Here is a 22,679-nt window from a genome sequence, read left to right as displayed (position 1 = left end):
ACAATAAACGAACTCACGTCATATTAAGCATGGACGATTGAAACTTAGACATATTTTTAAAAGGGCAATCGTTTCTCAACACCTACATCGTGGTTCTGTCTGTGCTTCTGGGTCACGTGTCTGGTCATTTCTGACACTGTTCAGTGGAGACGCTGTCTAATGGTGAGTGAGCTGTGGGCATCTCCTCTCATCTCTGCATTCAGGGACTTGGTACCACAGAAAGTGTGGGGCAATACAGGCTAGAGGGAGCTGGTGACCAGTTATCGGCGTGCCATGGTCTAACCCTGGAGGGATGGGAGGGTTACCTTGGCAGAGAACTTGAGGTGAACTTCAGCCTCATCCGCCAGGCTCTTCTTTACTTGGGCCCACGCCTCTCCCAGGGAGCTAAAACAGAAAGGAGCCATTAGACTTGGGGGAGGGGGGAGCTCTGGCCCAAATCTCCAGCCCTCCCTGAGATGGAATGATGGTTCTCAGCTCCATGTCTTGGGGAGGCAGCAAACATTGATGCCTGACCATCACTGTCCCCAGAATCTTTCCACTGCATGCCCTGGTTTGCTGCTGAGGTGACAAATACATGCTAGTAACTGAAGGAAGAAAACCAGATTCATTTTCGAAGGCCCTCCTCTAGCGGCCAGCTCTCGGGTCTCAGCCACTTGGCCTCCAGGAGAGAGAGGCACAGATGGTCCACTTGGGTCCAGGGACATCCCAGGTGCAGCCCCACACTGAGAAGGCTCTCCTAGCCATCTGCAGAGGCACGGCTTCTCTCGAGTAGATTCTGGATCATGTACCCCACTGTGGCTCGCAGCGTGCACTCTAAACTGTGCCATCTCTGCGCTCCAAAGGATGCTCCAAACAGAAGGCATCTCCCCAAGTCCCGGAGACTTCCAAAGCCCCCAAGATACAGAATTCATTTCTGGACCCTTAATCCCCATGATTATTCTAAACCAGACCCTGGCTCCTTCTCCCGACCTCTCACCCAGCCAGTTGACATCATTTCATGGGAAAGCTGCTAGCCCCCGGGACTTCAGTGGCAAAGGCTGCTTAGGAGACAGCCCGCCGGGGCAGAGCACCTGCGTTGCCACTTCCAGGTTCCAAGCCAGGGGCTAGCAGATCTGTCCTCATGATCTACTTCTCTATCTGCCCAGTGGCAGTGCTAGCCTGGCACGGGTGGATGTTCATGAAAAAGCATCAAGTGGTATTTATAGAGTCTGGAAGAAGCAAGAGTGTTGTTGGGGTCCCATTAAACAAAGACTGGGTGGATCTGGGGTGACGATGCTGTGGACATGCCTTTACCTGTAAGGCCTGGGATCTGGGAAGCTGCGAGGAGAACGCACCATCCTGCAGACCTAGCATGGGCTATGTTCCCCTACCTCCCTCCACAGTGGAAGCTGCTGTGGCAGTTACAGAAGTCAGGTGATCTGAAGGTGTCCCCTCAAAGAACGTGCAGCAGACTTCATCCCTGACACAGTGAGCTGGGACTCTTGAGGCCATAACAAAGTGCTCGAGGGCCTTACACTGGCCAGCTCTCCTTGCTGTTGACATGTGGTGGCTTCTGTCACATGCTAGGGCAGTGTGTAGGCACTCTCTAGATGCTGGCCCTTGATCTTGGACCTCCTAGCCTTCAGAACCATAAGCAATTTCTTTTCTTCATACATCATCCGCTTATAGCAGCCCATAAGGGTCTCGGACACAGAGCCACACAGATAGGGCAGGCTGGTGAGCCTTAAGGGCCTGCCTGTGTATTTCACTTGAGAACACAGTCTGGGACCTCCCATATATCAGCAAATGTTCCACCATTGAGCTCTGTCTCTAGTCCTTAGGCAGCTGTTAGACTGGGTGGAGACAACCATCACCTCATGCTATGAGCATAGGATCTCAATGCAGATACTTGCTTCAAGGTAACAAAGCCACCACTCTTACAGGAGCAAGGTGCTGCTGCTGTGGGAGTTGAGTGGCACACAGAAGGTCCTAAACATACAGTCTGAAAAGGCCCTGGGAGGGGAGAACCTCTTCTCACGGGGCTGTAAGTCAGCTGCCAGGAGAGTACATGGGGTGACTGACTAGGGCCAGGTATGGCATCCTGAGAATGTTAGCTCGGGGATATTGGAGGTTGGGGAAGTGGCACCATTCACATCCTGGACAGTGATTTCAGTCCTACTTGCAGGGATAGCATGTCCCAGGTAGAGGGGTGACACTCCTTACTACCAGATGGCCTCAACCCTATGCCTATGTCCCTCTTTCCTCAGCATTCTAAGGAAGTTCAAATGTATGGAACTACTTCACTTGGCCCTGTCAGCATGTCCAAATGAATATGTGCTAATTAAGAACAAACTTTAAGTGTTTTGAGGGAAAGCCATTAGACACTCTCGTTCGAAGATGGCATCTAATGAGAAAGAGGTAAGTGGAAAACTGTCAGGTGCACTCCAATCTCAGTGTACAGTCTGTGGCATGACAGATCAAACCATAGGCTCCTGCCAAAGCCACTAGCCAAGAATGACCAACATTTCGTCATCGTCCTGCACGTGAGAGGGCAGAAAGCAGAATGAAACCCTTGAAGGCTGATGACTCATCAGCATGCACAGGCCTTGTGACATCCAATTTGGACAGGGCATCCAAGTTGCCAGATAGCTCAAGTGAACCCTAACTGCCCTGTAGTTTATGAGCTCCCACATCCTCACAAAGCCTCCAAGGTGCACTGGGCCACACATCCAGAGCCGTGTTGTAGGTGCAGGACCTACCGCTGTTACACTTTGTGCCTGCCAGTGAAGGAGTGATGGGGCGTGTGCATGTGATGTACCTGAGCTTGTGTGGTGGAGCGTGTTCACGCGCTTGGTCTGGGATGAGAGCAGGCTGCTTATCTTAGGAGCATATGCTGTATGCTGGCGGGACAAAATGTCCCTGGCAGGAGCCCCAGTCAAGGGGGTGGGAGCCGGAAGACTCCAGAACCATACGGTGATGCCAGGGACCCACAGGAAACTACGTTCCCTGGTGGCAGGGCTACTTCTGTGTGCTCCCTGCCTTGTCTCAGGCTCAGAGAGTAGTAGGAGAGCTAACCATGTGCAGGTCTGAAGAGGGGCACAGGCCCTGTTGGGTCACCCTGTGGCTGATGGGGAGGAGGTGGCTTGGTTCCAGTCAGTGCATGAGAAGCCCTAATCAAAGCCATATTCATTTGGCAAAAGTCGCTGTCCCATGATCACTCTAGCCATGAAGCATATCCGAGCTGATTGGTTATCGAAGCTCCCTCACAGCTCAACCCCTGTGGCCACTCTTTCCTAAGCTCCCCTTGGAAGGGTGGGATTACAGAGGAGTCCTCAGAGGCTCTGTTGGTACTGACTTCCCAGGAGCCTTGGCTTTCTTTTTTCCTTGTGAGGTGTAAATCATCCAATATAAGGTGAGCAGCTTAAAAGTGTGTACGGCATCCACAGTGTAGACGGTCTACCCTAATGACTCCAAACACTTCGTCACCCCGTCATTAATGAAAGTTTGTGATTTCCCCCGTCCCCTTTCGCTTCCTGATTCATATCTTGAAACTCTGATCAAGGATGTGGGGATGGCATAGTAGTTAACGTTAGAGGACAGAGCCCTGATCCAGTAGGATTATTGTCCCTGTAGGACCCACTCCCTCACCCCAGCCCAGGTAGAGGGGGATAGGTAGGCACACAGTGGTTTTCAGCCATCTGTGACCCTGGGGAGAACCCATGTCAGACACCAACCCTACTGGAACATTGACTTTAGACATCCAGTCTCTAGAACTGAGACGAAATAGAAGCTTTTTTTTTTTTCTGGACAGGGATCTTGCTGTGTAGCCCAGGCTGGTCTTTAACTCACGATCTTCCCATCTCTTATCCCCCCAGAGAGCTGGGATTACAGACATATGTGTACTGCCATGCCCAGGAAAATTCCTGTAGTTTAAGCTACTCAGTCTGTGGTGCTCTGTTATAGCGGCTGCAGCAGACATATGCACACCTGTTAACTGCCGCTCCTCGTTTCTCTCTTTACACTAACTGGTGGGCTTTGTCTCTATGGCTTTGCTTATTCTGGACATGTCTGGGGAATGGGATGATGTACCCTGTGACCCATTGTGGATGGTTTCTTTTGCTTAGCATTGTGTTTCCTCTCAGAGTAGAGTCTCGGTATTCCTTTCTATGGGTGAATGATAGCCCATTGTGCAGCCATGGGTGTCCATTGTGAGGATACTACAGTTTCTGCATCTGATCACCTTCTGATCACCTTTAGTCGTTATGACCATTGCTACTCTGAGTGCACTTGCTTGAGTCCCTGTTTTTGATTCATTTGAGGGTAGACCTAGGAAGGAGTGGTGCTGTGTACTACTTCTTTGATTTTCTCAAGCTGTTTCCCACATGGCTGTCATTTGAGAGCACGAGGACGGGGCTCTGCAGACAGATAGCAGAGGAAGCATCTATCCTTGAAGGAGTTCTCCCACTGAAGATCCTTGTGTGGCTGGGAGGGTTGAAAGTGTCCCTAAGCCTCATCTGGACTGTCACGGTCAGAGAGGGAGTCAAGGCCTGGACTGAAGCTCTCAAAAGCACCCTTAGAGGCTGGATAGGAAATTCTCAGACTTAGTGTCCTCTCAGCCTGACATGCAGAAGAAGTGGACAGAGCTGGGCACCCAGAGGCCGCCGTCCAGTGGCAAGGCACAGTGCAGAGGGTTCCTTCTGTGCTCCAACACCCAGGAGGCCCTGGATCACTAAAAATAACTATGCGGAGGGGAATAAACCTGGAGTATGAATTCACAGACTTCAGGTCATGGGTGCTTTAAGCCATGAACACCAGTATTTTGGGGTGTTTGACTGAGATAGAGGCTTGTTATGTAGCTCAGGCTGGCCTGAAATTCATAATCCCCCATTCCTCAGCCACCACAGTGCTGAGATTAGAGGCCAAAAAGCCTAGCTCTGTGTACTGGTCTTGAACCATGAGTCTGAATCCTGAGCCATGAAAACCCATCTTGAGCCATGGGTGTCCACCTTGTTATTGGTCCTTTGTCTGAGCTAGGAGTGCCTGCCTCAAGGACTGAGGGCCTACTTTGGACTACGGATGACTAACAGGTACAGACACTACAGTGAGCCAGGCCTACAGCAATCTCTCCATCCCAAGTGAGCAACTTTGCTGAGTAAGTAAGGATCCCTTCTTCTGTGTCCTTTCCTCCTCCACCCCCTCCACTCTCCTCCCAACTCACCCTTCCTCCTGGGCAGCCAAGGAGTTCTGAGAGAGCTTAGCAAGGTTCTTTGCATATTCTTCTTCAATCTTTATCCTGCAAAGAGAGAAAGCCCAGTGCCTCTCAGTGCTCTGCTGTCAAAGGAGGAGCCGACCATGACAGCGGCTGGATAGGGGAATGGCTTGGACCCTGCTTCCCACTTCTCCAGGCTGTGGGGATAGCAGATGCTATCTGCACCACTTCTAGCACAAGGTTGGACATGTGCGTCTTCCAGGAACAAGAGAAGCTTGTGACTGACTCCCAGGGATGCCCAGCACGTCCCCAACCCTTCCGCCCCTTAGTTTCAGGTTCACACACTCCCAGATGGCCCCAACCCACAGAAGCAAGAAGAGGACATCTTCCTCCACTTTCCCACCCACAAAGCCTCCAATTGCCAAGCGTTGTTAAGGGTGCAAGTGTTTCCATGGAAACCAGGTAGCGTCCGGAGCAGCTGTGCCCTTGGATTTCTCAGGAGGGGAAAATCCTCCACACACCTCCAAGGTGACTCTCTGGGATACATTCTGTATGGCTACGCGCATCCATGTTAAGCGGGCTGTCAATAGCACGTTCACCTCCTAAGAGACTCTTGGAGCCATGGTGGGAGGCAGATCTGTGCCTAGACAACCAGACGTGGTCTGAAGGCAGAGCCCTAGACAGCCCTGCACCTTCACTCAGTGGATGGAGAAGTCCCATTTGCTGCCCACTTGCTCGAGTGCTGAAACCCGAATAATGCAGAGGCCCGGAGAGCGACTATGCAGATCTGTTGAGTGATCTGCAGGACAGCTCACCGCTCACCTCTGGCTGGAGCCTGTCCCCAAGCTCCTGAGTTTCACACTGAGCCATCTCCATCCTTCACCACTGCCTCTCCGGGTGCCTGCCTTTGCCTCCAGCCCCGATTATGTGGACGACTGGTACCTCACACCTTCCTACTGCGGCCAAGATCTCCAGAAAGCAGATCTCATCATGTCACAAGGCCAAGTGCGTATGCCAGGAGAGGGAGGTGCACACACCATCTGCCTCCCGAGCCTCCGCTGTGAACCAGCCTGTACCATCTCCACATCCTGCCCACTTCCTTCAGCCCAGCAAACGCCAGGGCTGTGCTGGCCAGGTAGACTCCCAGCTCCTCAGCCTGGCTCCCCTGCCTCTCACAGCCTTCCCCTAGAGTTTCAAAGATGGGCCAAGAATGGTTCCAGGGATTTGAATCCCCTCCACCGGGTCCCAGAGATGATCACAGTGGCCTGTGATGGCAGAGGCCATTCGTTTGCCAACCGGACACTGTTATGAGTGTAAACCATATGCATATTGAAGCTTCGGCTCCTATTGCTTCCTATTTGTCTATTTTATGCTTCTGTTTTCTCACATCTGAACAAAGCAGCTTCCCAATTTCCTACTAGTTTAATGGGTCATAAAATAAAGATTTGATTATACAAATGGAAAATAGGCCTCCTAAGGAAAAACAGGCTTTAAAAATGCCAAAGCATTATTACCCGATTACTAGTGTTGTAATGAAGAAATACTTTTGAAAGATCTTCGCTGTTTGCAGCGAGTACATCCAGGAAGTCTTGGAAACTCTTGTTGGAAAGTTGGGCGTAAGTTTGTGGGGGAAAAAATGTGTTTTGTTTGCCTGCGTGTAAGTGTGTGTGGGTATACAGATGTTTGGGTATGTGATGTGGATATGCAAGGATACAAGTGTGTAGATGTGTACACAGGTATGCAGGTGTGGAGGCACAGGCATGTGAGCATACAGGCACATGGCAGTGCAAGCATAGGTACACAAGGGTGTGGTATGCAGAAACGTACACGTGCAGGCGCATGTGCAGAGAGGCCTGTGAGTGTGCAGGTGCATGGGTGTGCAGCTGTTTGTGCATAGGGTATATAGATGCTTGGTGTGTAGGTACGCAGGGATGTGTGAGTATACGGGTGTGATGAGAACATGCAGATATCAAGATATATACATGCAGATATCTATATATATGTATATATATATATGCAGTCACATGGGGCTACATGTGCATGAGTATGTAGACATGTAGGCATACAGGTGTACAGACATGGGGTGCAGATGAGATGTGGGGGTGCAGATGTAAGGGTGTGTGGAAATACAGGTGCTCAGATGTACAGTTGTATGCGGATTTGATGCATGGTTGTGCCGGTACACAGATATTTAGGTGCGTGTGTGTGTGTGTGTGTGTGTGTGTGTGTGTGTGTATGAGGTCTCAGACAAGCCATAAGCCTATTATATAACTGATAATGACCTTGAACTCCACACCTCCTGCTTTCAACTCCCAAATGCCGGGATTATAACACTGTCCCTGGCTACTAATATTTTTGTATATTTGTTCAAACTTTTAGAAACACTTTCCATCTCTACACCACACATTTGTTAGCCACATCTGTCCCAGGGCTGAGCATGGCAAACCATCCACTTCCTTGGGGTTTAGGGCTCAGGGTGGGCTCTGTGGCCAACTCTGGGGCTTCGTGGGCCTCGGGCTCACCTTTCTCGGATGAACTCAGACATCTCCTTCTGCATCTGCTTGCCTTTCAGTTGCTTCTGCAGCAGCAGTTCAAACCCAGCCACTGTGCCATTGCCTTGTGGGTCCTTCTTATCCGCCTAGGAAGAAACAAAAGCCCACGTCATCAGAGGGTGAGCAGCATCTCTAGGATCCCTTCCAGACCAGACCACGGAACTGCTGCTGCTTGCAGAAACTCTGCTCACTGTTTAGAGCTTCATGAACCCTCTACCCTGTTTTGAGCACAATGAAACTCTTTCCTCAGCAATGCTGACCCATGAGCCTCTGGGCATGCTACTAACACCTCTCCTGACAGAAAGAGATCACCATCACACACACACCTTACAGTGGCTTCCCTGTGGGCACTGAAGACACATACACTTTATTCTGTTAATGCTACATCTTGATGGAAAAGCAAGGAAATCACCCAAAAGACCAAGCCCAACCATGCCTCTCTTGGGGGTAAACAGGCTGAACGACTCATTGACTCAAAGGCAGACCAGCCAGAGCAGTGTGCTCCCATGACTCTGCGAGTGCTTAGTTTCTACGAGGAAGAAAGGGCCTTGATGATCATGAGAGGAAAACCACTGAGAAGGGACGAACCAGTACCCACAGTTCAGAATAAGATGAGAACTCTCAAGTGAACATGGTAGCGTATGCCTGTCATCCCAGCACCTGGAAGCAGATGTACAAGGTGGCCAGCTGTTTCAACGTAACACCAAACAAGCAGAAGAAGGATGCAGGCTCTCAAAGGTGGTTCCCCAGGATGCCACTGAGCAGCGGGCAGGACCACATGCACTGCCCGGTCCTGCAAGTTTCTTGTCTCCTGTTTAGGATATGTCCTGGTCCCTAGAGCCCAGAGATGACTTCTGCAAACATGGCTGCCTCTCTCTCTCTCTGGGGCTGTCAGCATACTTCCTAGGCAGCACCCTCACCCCTCACCCTCCATGCCTATCTGTGACAGACAGAGAAGGTTATGCCCAGTTTTTCCTTAAAACCCCCTCAATACTTCTCAACTACAGACAGCACACGATGCAACTTCCTTCAGGCCTACAAAATCTCCCTGTCTCCTGATGCCTTGCATGCCCATCTCTCTCCCGGATCACCTCTCACGGCCCCTAAAACTTCTACATCCTCTGCAGACCTCTATTTTGCAAGCTGGAGTGGCAGGCACCACTGTAACGGGGCAAGCAGGAGCCTTCGTGTGCATCCTAATGGGGGCATGATTTGGGAGAAAGAAATAACCTTTGCCTGGTATTTAGCAAATCTAAAAAGAGGGCAGGTAACCCATTCTGTGTCGTGGCGGATAGAGGTTTTATTTATTGGGTTCCTGAAAGTTCCTTGTAGAGATTTAGTTTTCCATAGATAGTCAAGGTTGCGTGACCGCTCAGCACCATGACTGCGGAAGTCAGTTGTCCCTGCTGATTTCAAAATGCAAACACTCAGGACTAGCTCTGGCATTTTTGAGGCATGAGACTTCATATGTACATTAAGTCAACATTTTAATGGTGGGAATATATCCATAACGCAAGATTGACTTTGGCCATCACTTCTAAAGTGTCCATATGGTTTAGTGACATGAAGCGTACTGAGACCGAGGTGGTGAATCCCGCCACCCATCACCTGCAGCAACTTCTCATCTGTGCCCACTAAGCAATGTACAACAGCTTGAGAGTGCGGACACCAAAAGAGGCAGTTTATATATCCCCGTCTACACTCAACTTCCTCATGATCTCATTGGGAAAACACCAGGCATGGAGGCAGAGCATGAGTTCAAGGCCACTCACAGCAATAACGAGAAGGCTTAGAGCTCAGACTTCTTTACTAAAAGCAATTCTAGTCTCCTGCCTCCATCCAGCATGGAAGGGAATGGCTGTCCAGTTTTCCTTGCATTCCGCATCACTGTGAATAGAAACCACACAGATTCCCTGGGACTGCTGGAATGATCTAGAAAAGGAAAAGTCCTGCCTGAGATGCCAAACTCAACACTGGACCTTGAGGCTTCACCAAGAGAGACATTTCCGCCCTTCTGGGTGTACGTTCCTGTTGGGGTCACAGTGAAGGGAACCGGAGGCAGCACCTACCCAGAAGTAGTCGCAATAGCTCCACTCAGTCGGCTTGAGCAGTTGCTGTTCAGGCATTGTGTCTGGGTGAGGGAATGTCACACAGTTTATCTGCAGAGTATAGAATGGGAAGAAGAATACCGTCAGTGTAGGGTCAACTGAACAGAGCACAGAGGAGGACTCCCGGCAGCCATTTTGGTGGAATGTACTCAGCGATCTACCTGTGTTCCGGCAGCCAGTGACTGACTACTTCAAGAGGCAAAAGACCCTCCTTGACACCCATTCCAGGGCCTACAATGAGGGAAACCTCTTTTGTGGGAGTTTAGTAGGATCTGTCTCAGTTGTGAACACCCAGATCCTTTGACCCCAGCAGCTATGCTTCTGAGAGACTAGGTTACAGATCTACCAGCCCATGTGTGCAGGGATGTCGGTACCTGGTTTCCACCACACACTATCTATGGCAGGAAAAGACTGGCCCAGAAGACTGGCACTTTCCAACAGGAGAGGAATTTGTAAATAAGAATGAGGTGAGTCAGGAGTGGTGTCTGTCACCAGCACCTGAGAAGGAGAGGCTGAGGAATTCAAGGCCATCCTAAGCTAGACAAAGAGATCCTGCATGATACACAAAAGACACCGGTAGAGGTCCTATGGAAGGTGCATGTATGTATATATGAATGGAGGAAGACATCAGTTTAGGGAGGTAGAGGGAGGAGAAAGAGGATCTGAAAACCCAGGAAGAAGCCTTGTTCCACCCAGCCAAGTTTGTGGGCGTGGCTTTGCTGCTGCTCTTGCTGCAGGGCTTCAACTCCCCACCCCCACCCCAAGACATCCATCCCCCCCACACCCCCCTTCAACCTCTCCTCACAGACTAGGCATCTGCCAAACTGCTGGAAGGAAGAGCCAAGAAGGAACCCCCAGGGGCTGACCTAGGAGGGGCGTGCAAATAGCCGGTACCCCTGTGACACAGAATCTTCAACTAGGATGGGAAGGAACCCTCCAGTGCCTTGGCCAGGGTCTATGGGCTGTGGACACATGTCTCATGGGCAGTTTCAGATCCCTGTTCCTTGTCACCAGACTCTGAGCTCAGGATTTGTGTGTCAACCATCTCGAGTTTTGAGTGATGACAATTAATTCAGAGTTAATAACAAAAACAGCAAACAACACCCCAACCACCACAACCAAACCCACCACCACCAACAACCAAGCAAAACCAAAACACTATGTACAACCAGCAGACTCCCATGTCAGCTTAATCACACCCAGGGTCTCTGACTTAAGGGCAGGAGAACATCTGGCAGAGAACTGCCCTGCCTGCCAGCTTCCAGAAACATCTGCTGCCCTCACAGGCCTGATCGAAGAGACCCAGCAGTGCTAGCTCATGAGGGGAAGGCTTGCTCCTGGATGCTGACGCTGCTGAGATAAGGTGGGGCTCCTTTGGGGAGAAGTATGAGGACTGGTGGGGAGAGGGCAAGATTGTCACAGTGCCCTGGAGATCAACACTGAATTTTCCAGTTATTTCAATGTGGAGTGCCGGCCTCGGCTGCTGCTAGGGTCTGGGCCAGGGTGAGATCGAGCAGGCATCAGGAAAGGATCTCTCCAAGCGCTTCCTGTAGGCTGAAGCCACCCTCTGCTTGTGGTGTCCTGCCTCAACTGCCTCCCACGAGCAAGTGCTGCGAGGGGCCATCATGAAAACAGGGTCTGGCCTGTTTAAGCCTTAAAATATTTCCCCATTCTGTCATATTGGTGATGAAAATCACACCTTTATTTAGCTTCGTGAAAGAAAGCTTTAATGTAATTCATAGCCTTCTCTGAGAGATGCCTACAGCAGGGACTAGAAGGCATGGGGGATCTAGAGGGTGAAGGCCCCTTTTGTATAGCCCTGGAAGAGCTGTAGAAAGATGGGCACTGGGCAGGAGTAAGGGTGGGAAGTGGGGAAAGCTGTCAACTCTTGATGCCTTCTGCAACTCTCAGGATGCTCTGGTCAGGAGCTCTGGGGTGCAGGTCACTTCTGGTTTGCGTTAGCCCAAAGGGACTTCCCAGAGTCGTTGGAGCCTTTCTCCCCCTGGTGGTCATGTGGAGAAGTGCATAACACTGAGGAAATCAGATCACTGTGTTTACATTCAGGTCAGGCTGGTGGCAGATAGCCCCTCCATGGCATGTGCTACCCTGGGTTTTCCTACTATGCCATGTCTCCCAAGCACCCTGTACACAGATGTCTGTGTTGCTACTTCCGATGGCCTTTTCTTCCCGTCTGACAGCCCGTCTATGAGGGCAGGTGGGGAGGCAGAGACCATCCTTCTCCAGGGTTTTCCTGGCTTCTGGCACAGCAGGCAAGCAGTGGATGTTCAACAAGTCATTATTATTGCAATGACTGGGTACTAGGTCTGAGGTACAGCATCTGCTCCCAAGAGCTTGGTGATTAAGGGGTGGTGGTTTTGGGGATAATCTTCTCATTAGGGTATGCATGGGATGCTGAGGCCACAGGAAGGGCTGGGATCATCACTCTTAGATGAAATAGTACTTAAGGAGGCAGACAAGCTAGGAAGGGGCCTATGTGTGCATGTGCGTGTTTATGAGCACATGTGTGTGTTTATGTGTGTGCAAATGCGAGTACTCCTATGTGTGTGTATTCATACACACGCATGCTTAGTTAGGCTCTGAAGCAAGAGGGGCCATGCTGAGGCAGTTAAGCACAAAGTACTCTCTGCCTGTGTGCCCACCCCCGCATGGTGGAGACTGCACTGGATGGAGAGGTGAAAGACTGTGATGGTGGCCCCAGGAGGGACACCCTCAGGACCACCCTAGACCCCAAATATCAATAGTGGTGAGTCTGAGAGTGTGCGGGAACCAGGCCTGACTGAAAGTGTGTCCCCACCCTGGGACACAGGGAGGGGAGATGAATGGATGTAGAGAGACAGAGAGTCCATAGCAGTGGAGGGAACCTTGAGGGCAGTGAAAGGAAGTCATGCTCAGGAAGCGATCAGGGCAGAAATGTCCATCTGTGACAGTGGTGCAGACGTGCACAGGGCAGGACACTGAGGCACAGAGGCCAACAGGCCACTGTCACAAGTGGCACAAGAGGGTGCAGGGCTGGTCTTCCAAGTCTATAGTTCTCTTGTTGACCCGGCCCCTCTGTGACCTTCAGACCTCATAGCCACGCTCCTGTGTCCCTGGAGCACAAGGCTCCATTAGCAGGACCATGGTGCCCCAGGAAGGAAGAGGAAGCAGAATGTGTCCTTCTCCATGAATACCTCCATACGTAGATTCCTTCCTCCTCCTGGTGATTTCCAGGAAGCTTATGGGAATATACAGCTGCACCCCTGGGGAAAGGTGGATCTCCTCCAAAAGCTTCTTGGGAACAGCGAGGGGCCTCAGTCCCTCCTGTCCCTACAGAGGAGATCTAATCATGCCCCAGGTGCTTGCCATGTGTGAACTCACACAATCCCCATAACAGCCATGGGAGGCACTGAAACACAGAGAGGTTAAGTAACTTAACACAGATCACACAGCTCATATATAACAATGGAGCTATGGCATGAATCCAGACTGGAACTCATGGGAGGCACTGAAACACAGAGAGGTTAAGTGACTTAACACAGATCACACAGCTCATATATAATAGTGGAGCTATGGCATGAATCCAGACTGGAACTCTGGGTCTAGACTAGGATCCAAAGCCCCACATGACTTGTCCAATGCCCTGGGGCAAAGGGTAGGTATGCCCTACTCATGCCCAAGGCAGGTGTTGAGCCGGAAGAAGAACAGAGGCGCTCCCCTTACATATGCATGTACAGGAGGGTGAGTGGTATGGCCACTCCCACCAACTCCTCTGGGGGTTCTCAGTCTCACCCACAGCCACAAGGGAAAACACCCCACCCCAATAGATGGGAGGCTTCCTCTGCGGTGGATGTTTGGTTGAGGCATTCTGCAGGATCGTGAGGGCTGTCACCAGACATTCTCTGAAGGTACAAAGTGGGCAACAACAGCTACTAATGCATCTGGCTGGGCCACCGGGGCTGAAGAGCACATATGTGACCCACCCGAGGGGCTGATGTGGGAAGCTGGGGCACCTGCTCTCACTGCAGGGCAGTGATGTCTGTGTCCGAGAGCAGGGCTCTAATCAGTCTCCGTACAGCCTTCCAAGTTTACACAGTTTGGTAGCCCAGGCTGAAGCTAAATACTCTGTGTGCCCCTGGCTTGGTAAAGTGAGAAGATGGGAAAGAACCCCTATGGGCTCTCCTCCAGCCACTTGCTCCCTCCCAGGATGCCTTGCCTCCAGACCGGTTATGCTGGGCATCCAAATGGAAGACCACAAGGTCCTCCTCTAATTCCTCTGTCCTCTGCCTGGTGCCCTCCCTGTCATCATTGCTCGAATCCCCTACAACTTGATGTGTCAAGTTTGTGCCGAGGGCAGTGAGTGGCCATTAGTGCCTGTCACTCTCAATCAAACAGCTCCCCGCCCTCACCCACCTGTCAGCCTAGCACTGCTGAAGGCAGGGAGGAGACCCAGGCATGGCTGCCAGTCCTGCTGCTGCTGCGGTGGGTGGGTGCAGGGCGCAGTGCCTGCTCTTCTAAACTAGCATGGGGCCACTGAGCTTCAGATCCAGCCCAATCCTTCCCTTGAGCTAGGACATGAACCCTGTGTTGGCAGGCCCTGGCAATGGCTGCCTCCCAGATCAGATGGGAGGGAGACTGCTCACTACACTCCCATATTCCTTCCCTGAGATAGGGAAGCGGGTGTCTCGGCCTCCTAGGAACGGGGCCATCCCATCCTCCCAAGAAGTGCTGAGTTCTACAGGGTTTGAGCATGGAGCTATGGGCTGCGTGTGGAGACAGAGTCCTGGGTGAGGGAAAGAATGGTGTAGGTCTTCAGCCTGAAGTGACATGGGGTTAGAGTATCCGACGGGTGTATGGTTAAGTACCCTTTCTCTCTTTTGCTGAGTTTCCCCTCAAGTGGTGACAGAAAGGTACTTTCCTGCCCTGGCCCCAGAGAGAGCCATTGCAAATGCTTCTCAGGATCCTCACTTTACACAGTGTCCCAGAAGCCATGACTAGCAGTTACGTGCCGCAGACCGCTCCAGAGATGTGCTGATACAGGGCAGAGGGAAGGGCCAGGCAGGAGGGACAAGGTGAGCCATCCAATGGGAATCTCAGGGCCATACTCAGAAGCTCTGAGTGAAAGGACCCAGGAGGGGCTTGCCTCTGAGCCTGGGCTCCATCACTGTGTGTCTTTGAGGCAGCCAGCCAGCCCACAGCCTGTCGCTCCTCACTTCCGATTTTGTGTTTCTTCCCTTCTCCCCATTTCTAGCAGCTCTGAGAAGCTGTCACCTTGCTTCAGTCTTTGGGAACACTGTGAAGGATAGGGCCCGTGGCCCCAGAAACCCGAACTTAGGGCCTGCCCATGCCGGTGTCCACTCAGTACACGCCAGGACTACTCCCAGGGCTTCTGTTTGGCTCCTCCTGTGGGAGCTGTGGTTAATAAACCCTGCGGGGTGATTACTTCAGATTCTCCAGGAAGAGAGGTTGTGGCTGCTGCAGGATTGCAGCAGGCTGAGCTCCTTTGCCCAGTTTCTGGGAGACACAAGGAGGTCAAAACGGGGTGATGACCCGTAGCACCTAAGCCAGCTCAGGAAGGGTACTGTCAGTGGGAAAGAACTAGGGTTTCCATCTTGAGGCTTCCTAGGTAGGTGAACCTGGCATGGTGCCCACTGGCCACTCTATTCCATTTTCCTCCTGTGTGGACAGCGTGATGGTCACACGCTGGCACACTGAGCACACAGTGTATGCCGGACTCTGTTCTAGGTACTTTACAATCTTGTGACCAATTCATTCCAGACACCACTTGCCTATACCCGAGGCCCTCGCATCCCTGCTCTGCAGACATGGGCACCAGAAACCACTGGAGAACTTACTCAAACTTTGCCTTAACTTTGTCAACGGCTTAAGGGACACTCTGGCTTTAGAGTCCAGGTGTGTAATCACCCCGCAGGGTTTATTAACCACAGCTCCCACAGGAGGAGCCAAACAGAAGCCCTGGGAGTAGTCCTGGCGTGTACTGAGTGGACACCGAGGTGGCAGCGGGCCTTATGGCTGCTCTTACTGCTTGTTTGGCTCTCTCTCCCCTGCAAAGCAGGATGGTCCACCCGGGCAACCACAGCAACGCACCCACTCGGTTTTTATCTTTGCAGAGGTACGGCTCAGAACAGGGTGATAAGGAGCCCAGGACAGCATGTCCCCATGCGTGCCTCCCCTAGGCTCGTGCCAAGATAGCAAAACAGAATAGACTTTACTTCTCAAATCTCTATTGTTGGCTAAAAATCTGAACAGCTCCCTCCTTAGAGAGATGTCCTGGCCTCCCCACATCAGAGGATGTGAAGGGAGGAGCTGGGGACCCTACTCCAGCCCTACAGGGATATCTGGCCAGAGTTGGAGGAGAATCCCTGAGAGTTTAGGTGGGAGCTTCTCCTCAGGGACTCCCAGAAATGCTATTTGTGGGGAGCTTTCTCTTGCTTTTAACTTTGACATCTTCCAGAAGTTTCCCTGCACAAAAGCAGCCCCGTGGTGGCTGTAATTTCCATGTCACATCTCTGCACACAGCGCACTCCACCCACTTCAACTTGCTCCCCCACAAGCACCTTCTCCTGCCCACCGCACAGAAACAGCTTTTCCCTGGTTACAGCCTTCTTCCCTCTACCCCTTCACCAGGAGAGAGCAAGTGAGATGGGAAATTGACAGAGGAAAGGGACGGGCGGGGGGTGGGGGGCAACTTCAGCTAAAACCAAGCTTTGGCTGTCTGGTTGGTGATCCACGTTGCCACGGCAACAACCCCAGCTCTGCCCAAAGCCCCAGCTCTGGAGCCCTCCCCACCAAGAGTGAGCCACTTACTGTGATGGTGTTTTCTTTGCTCTGTTTCTTGCCTGGCGACGAGGATCCCAGGTTCTGGGGAGAGAGGTGAGATCCATCATCAAAGCTATTCTCCATGTTGGACATTTTTTTCCCCATCCCCGTTCCCCAGGTGGGTGGAGGGAATTGGTTAAGAACTCTGAGCTGGGGAAGTTCAGGGGTGTCAGCCTGTCATTAACTCCTGAGTCACCATATTCTGGGTTGGGGCAGGCAATAGCATCTTAGAGCCCAAGCTGCTCCAGAGTGCTCAGGCTGAGCTCAGACTCCAGGGAACCACAGCAAACCAGGTCTCCCTTCCTCTCCTTTCCAATGGGATTTGGAGAGTTAACCCCTCCACTGCCCTCTGCTGGTAATCAGACCACGTTGCCAAAGCATCGGAGTGGAATGACAGGGGAGCAGAGAGTTAAGGCGGATTGTAGGCCACCCCCCCACCCCCAACCCAGGCACAGAGCACTCAGCACATGACATCTCATTCTGAACGCCCCCACCCCCCCACCCCGAGTCCGTAATGTCAAACGGTGAATTCGTGGAATGAGCACGGGCACTGCTCAGCCACTTTGGCAATGTGCCACGGTGCCAGTGCCTGGGAGCCACAGTGATTGCCTCTAAGCAGAACATCCTTCTGGGGTGCCTTTTTATATTGTCCCCATGGTCAGCAAGCAAAACAGAGTCCTAACTACCCATGCACCTATAGATGATGGCCAGAGTCCCACGATTGTGCTGGTGGAGATGGTCAAGAGCAGCTAGCTTAAAAAAAAAAACCCATTTAACAGGAGAGACTACTTAGCCCTGAGACTTCAGAAGTTCAACTCCAGGAGTCCCCAAACAGAACCTGAGATGTCACTTGTCCTGGGTCCCATGACACCCTTGAAAATAGCTCCCTTGAGGCACCATGGATGACTACTGTGGTGTGTGTGTGTGTGTGTGTGTGTGTGTGTGTGTGTGTGTGTGTGTGTGTGTGTGTGTTCTAGGGCTGGCATTGGACCAAAAGTATGAGGAGTTTTACCAGTGAGCCTCAGGGGAGCCAGACGATTTCACCCACGCTCAAGCCACATAGCCCTGGACCATGGCAAGGTGAGCACCTAGGGGTGGGCTGTTCTTACCTCTGGAAGCCATCAGCAAGCCAGGCCAATTGGAGCTCATCATAGATCCTCCCTATGCACAGACTTACCGCCTTGTTCTGACCAATAAAGAACCTGTTCACAGAAAACTCCCATTTGTGGATCTCTTGGTGAAAAGCAGCCTTAAGGAGCATCCATTTCATGGATGACTAACTTTGAGATGAAGGCCATGGGACTGACTTCTTGGAACCTCAGGTTTTCCATCTCTAAAATGGACGGTTCTCACACTGTTCTAGTCAGTCCCAATCCTGAGCTCATGGAGACCTCATTGGAGGCACACTGACCTGCCCAGCTTTCAGTCACTTTATCCAGTCACCTGTGCTTGCAGTGACTCCTCTGTCGCCCTGACAGGCTAATGTCACACTTGTGGCCAACAGAACCCTCTATCGTATTTTTAATCCACCGCTGTATCTAGTTGACCTGGTTTGTGCCTTTGCAAGCTACCATGGCCTTTCTGGGACATTCCCTAAAAGTGACTAGTGCAGAAGACAAGCAGAGGCTGCACCATGGGAGCCCCATGTGGCAGTCATCACGAAGGAGCGGGGACAACAGTTTCTCCATGGTTCTTCCACACAGATACACTGCGGAGAAAGGGGCAGGCCTGCCTCAGGGCTAGATTCTCTTCTTTTGCAAGTCTTCCTGTCAGGGACCAACATTACAGTGCTACTGTCCTTGTGTGTCTGCTGTAGCCCAGGATTGGTGGTGGGCAGTAAGGGGACCAGTGGCCTTGGCTGTAGTCTATATATGGCTGCTGTTACTACTGTAGGTGTAAAGAACCAGGAGGCAAGAAACCCTACACCCTCTGCTGGTGGCTTGTTTGTTATTTGAAAAGAATGCAGGTTCCTAGAAACACAGCCAATTCCAAAGACAGAGTGTCAGAGTGCTTTCTGTGCCAGCAAGTGCAGAGGACTCAAATAGTGATGGAGATACAACAAAAGGTCAAAGGAGCTGGTCTAAGATGACCCCCACAGGCCTCACTGGGGGACACCTGAGCTCAGAAGGAATAATGACCACAAGGGAATCACTCCACAGCGGGCAGAGGGAACATGGCATCCCAGAAGACCCATGAAAATCTACTAGAGTTCACCACCTGGAAATCCTGGTGCCAAAAGGATCTGGGCTATGATCCTCACCGATACTCAAGGCACAGAGTGATTATTGTGTCAGGAGGCAGGACAGTCACAGGGTCACACTGGTGTCCCATGGGTTACCTGTCCGTCAGAAAGGGGAACAAATGAAATAAAGGTAGTAGTTTACAGTGACCCGGGACTTCCCCAACAGGGTGCAGACTTGTGAATGTGTGTCTCCCCAGAGATGCGACAGCCAGCAGCCGGTTCACCCCATACAGAACGCCTGTCAAAACCCAAGCTTAGGTGTAATCATGAGAAATCAAACAGACCAAGGATGTGGGTTGGCCTACAAGACAATGGATGACCTGGAGTCTTCAAAACAAACTAGAAGTCAGTGTGAGGGCAGGCAAAAGAAAAACCATGGGGCATCAGCCTAGACAAAGAGACGGAAGCATGCAAGGTGACAAAAGTGCCCGTCTGGTGGAATACTAGTCAGCAGTAGGAATCAAAGTTGAGCACACTCAATTGAGACATCAAAAATATCCTGAGCAAAGCAGTCAGCCAGCAAGGACTGCATACAACCAGCCATCCTGTAGATTAAAAAAAAAAAGAATGGCCCAGAGTCAGAAAGTAGGCTAGTAGCAGCCCATGGCTTGGGAGAGGCCAGGAGGGAATGCAAATTCTCTACGATCCATTGTGATGCATTGGGACACAAGATGCACAGTTATGAGTGCTCCAAAAACAACCAGTGATCCTTGGTTGGCACCACCCTCTCCCTGTCCCCTCCCTCCCCCTTCCTCTCTTTCCTTCATAGGATTGGGTGTTGATCTCTCCCTTATAACCCATGGAGCTGTAGTCCCAGACTATTTTAAATGATGGAACTAATAATAATAATAATAATTAGTTGCATCAAAACAAATGAGATGATGAGGTAGATAGACAGACAGACAAAGGCAGAGAGAGAGGTAGGTGGACGGATAGACAATGATAGAGAGATGGGGCTAAAGAGACAAAGTAATCAACTTTTTCTTATCAAAAACTCGAATGACTCTTGGCCTGGGGAAAGCAGGTGTAAAAGGCATTTTGGGGTCCACTAAAGAATTAGAATATGGAATGTATATGGTGATATTGTTGGACTTGTGTTTTCTTGGGTGTGGTAATGGTACTCTGATATCTTTCCCATTTGGTTTACAATTAGAAATACTTACATTTAGAGGAGTAGTTCTCAACCTATGGTCTTAGGAGCCGAGACAATGCTCAGTACCAGAATTACAGTTATCAGGTAGCAACAAAAATAAACTTATGTTTTCGGGTTCCCAAGCATTGGAAATATGTATTTTCCGATGGTCACAACCACTGAGTTAGGGTCATAAGTCAGGAGTTTTGCTTTACGTACAGGTGGGGATGTTGAGGAAGGGTGAGACCATTCACGAGCCAACACTGGCCTACTGCCAGCACCCACTGAAATGAGACACTAGGTCCATGGGTGTCTGTCACAGGAAGCCCTTGACTTTCATAAATGTACAGATTCCTACAACAGATTCTTTACCTTTTGCCCTTTGCATATATTTCCAGAGAAGAAGTTTTTTTCCTGGACCCAGCGCTCACTCCATACCCAGGCTAGCCTTGAAGTAGAGACCTCATGATCCTCCTGATTTGTGTATTGCTTGCCTAGTTTTCCTCCATTTTGGCTGAACTGTCACTCCCACATCCTAGTGTCCTGGCTACTCCAACAACTCTGCTATCACCAAGGACACACACTACTTGCTATGCTGCGAGCAACTCCGAGAGCAGGCTGACAGCCCCTCTTCTAAGAGTCTTTTCAGCACACTCCTCCCCAAGGATCTCCTGGATCCTATGCCTTTGGTGGTGGTGGTGGGGTTCCTATCGGAATCGGAAAAAGTCTTTTTAGTTCGTAACACTGTTGGCATAAACCTGGCTCCTTGTGATGGGCCACGCAGACCCCTCCTGCCTCACCTCCTGCCCTCCCATACCTGTCAATTCGGTAAGTCACAGTATGACACATACTTGGTGTCTGTGGGTTCTTGGAAAGCTTCATCTTTCTTCCTGCCTCTACGCATCTACGTGCTGTGCCCTCTGTCTGGAAGATTGTTCACTACCCCTATCTTTTTCTTAACCAACTCTCCATGTAGCCTTCCTCTCCCTCAACCTAGCATCTTTTCTGAAGAAGCCATTACTGACGGTTTCAGCACTACTGGTTTGGCTTCTTCTTGTGCACACTTTCTTCTGTTCTTACCACTGATAAAATTAAACAACTGTTTACCCATTGCCTCCTACAGCTAGGGTTGAGCCTTTCTACACCTCAGAGCCTAGCAAAGACCTAAGTGGACAATGGGGCATGGGTTACTGAAGCTAAGGGTCTGGGGAAGGACTACAGAGACATAGCATTTCAGCTCTTTCTCCACTTAAACTGTATTCTTCAACACAACCCTGTTGGGTGCTCATGTCCCGATGGCCCCATCTCTTCCTTTGTGTCTTTTGAGGTAGTTAGGAAGCCAGAATAATGGAAGGATGGATTACAAAAAAGGCCCAAGAAGTGGTGGGCAGGAAGAGAAGATGCAATGTAAGATTTTCTTCCGCCAAGGTTATTAGCCTTTGACTCCTGGGTTGTCTTCCACTGAGGTGCCCTTTATCTTGGACTCAGGCAGAACCCTTGATGTCTGCAGTACTGAAGCTGTCCACTGGGAGGCACCAGACCACCACCATCACCTGTGCCCATCCACCCAGTTGTGGGCAGTGGAGAAAGCTGACCCTCAGGGTTATAGAGACATTAGGAGTGCCTACCCTGTCCAATCACCCGCTCAAAGAGAGAGAAACCAATAGGTATTTTGCAAATCTGGGCTTGGCCATCCTGCCCTCAAATCCCGCCTCTTTGATAGGTCAGTGGCCTTCCATTCACTCATAGTTTAATTATTGTTCATATGCACACACATGCTAGAGACCAAACCCTGAGCCTTGAATACACTAGGTAAATACCACTGAGCTACGTCTCCATTTTGAGACATTAGCAAGAGCGATTGTGAATTGTGATTGGCAGCCTGGGATGGAGAGTAAATCTCCCTGTGTATTGAAGAATGCCGTGTGTGCTTAGGTATTGCCTGGGCCCTGCTGTCTTTTAAGGGAGATTCTCTCAACCTATTCATGGTTAGCTGGTAGAGCATTTTTGATAATTAGCCTCAGCGGTTCACATACTGGGTTTAAAAAACAGCAGCTTCCTTTGCAAATGCTGCCTTTTCATAGTGTAAAAGAATCCTAAAAGATCTACTTTACAGTTCCAGAATGCAGCGGGTAGATGCAGATTTACCTTTTCCATGTACCGCACTGTTTATTTTTGTTTCTCTGAGGAGGTCTTACTTCAGAGTTATCATCAAAAAGAATATTATGCTAACCTTCCTGTGTGTCGAAGCCACTGTCTACCAAACTGGGGCTTAGAGTTGGCCATCCCTGGGAACCTAGTACCACACATCCCTTATCAACTGTATGTGCTCGTGTGCATGTGTGTGTGTAGTGTGTGTGGTATGTGTAGTGTGTGTGTGTGGTGTTTTGTGTGTGTGGTGTATGTGTGGTGTGTGTGTGTGGTGTGTGTGTGGTGTATGTGTGTGTATGGTGTGTGTGGTGTGTGTGATGTTTTTTGCGTGTGGTGTATGTGTGGTGTGGTGTTGTGTATGTTGTGTGTGTATGTGTGTGTGTGTGGTGTGTGTGTGTGTGTGTTTGTGTATGCATAGGCATATATGTGGGCACACATGAGGTATGGCAGAGGTCAATCCTAATCTCTC

At 50.7% G+C, this 22,679-nt stretch overlaps 1 protein-coding gene across 4 annotated transcripts in view; it reads right to left on the bottom strand.

Annotated features, from left to right (window-relative positions):
- Nucleotides 1-22,679, bottom strand: part of Gas7 (growth arrest specific 7) — a 227,564-nt gene that overhangs the window by 11,123 nt on the left and 193,762 nt on the right. For all 4 annotated transcript variants that reach the window (XM_032913742.1, XM_032913743.1, XM_032913744.1 and 1 more), the window contains 5 exons: nucleotides 16,674-16,727; nucleotides 9,810-9,899; nucleotides 7,711-7,826; nucleotides 5,198-5,272; nucleotides 306-384 (listed from right to left, as the gene is read on the bottom strand). In XM_032913742.1, the coding sequence (XP_032769633.1) occupies nucleotides 306-384; nucleotides 5,198-5,272; nucleotides 7,711-7,826; nucleotides 9,810-9,899; nucleotides 16,674-16,727 (414 nt within the window). The remainder of the gene's footprint in view (nucleotides 1-305; nucleotides 385-5,197; nucleotides 5,273-7,710; nucleotides 7,827-9,809; nucleotides 9,900-16,673; nucleotides 16,728-22,679) is intronic.

This window comes from Rattus rattus, chromosome 9 (assembly GCF_011064425.1).
Source record: "Rattus rattus isolate New Zealand chromosome 9, Rrattus_CSIRO_v1, whole genome shotgun sequence".
Lineage (NCBI taxonomy): Eukaryota > Metazoa > Chordata > Mammalia > Rodentia > Muridae > Rattus > Rattus rattus.
Note: the sequence above shows the minus strand (reverse complement) of the source record. Positions and strands in the feature narration are given on the sequence as shown.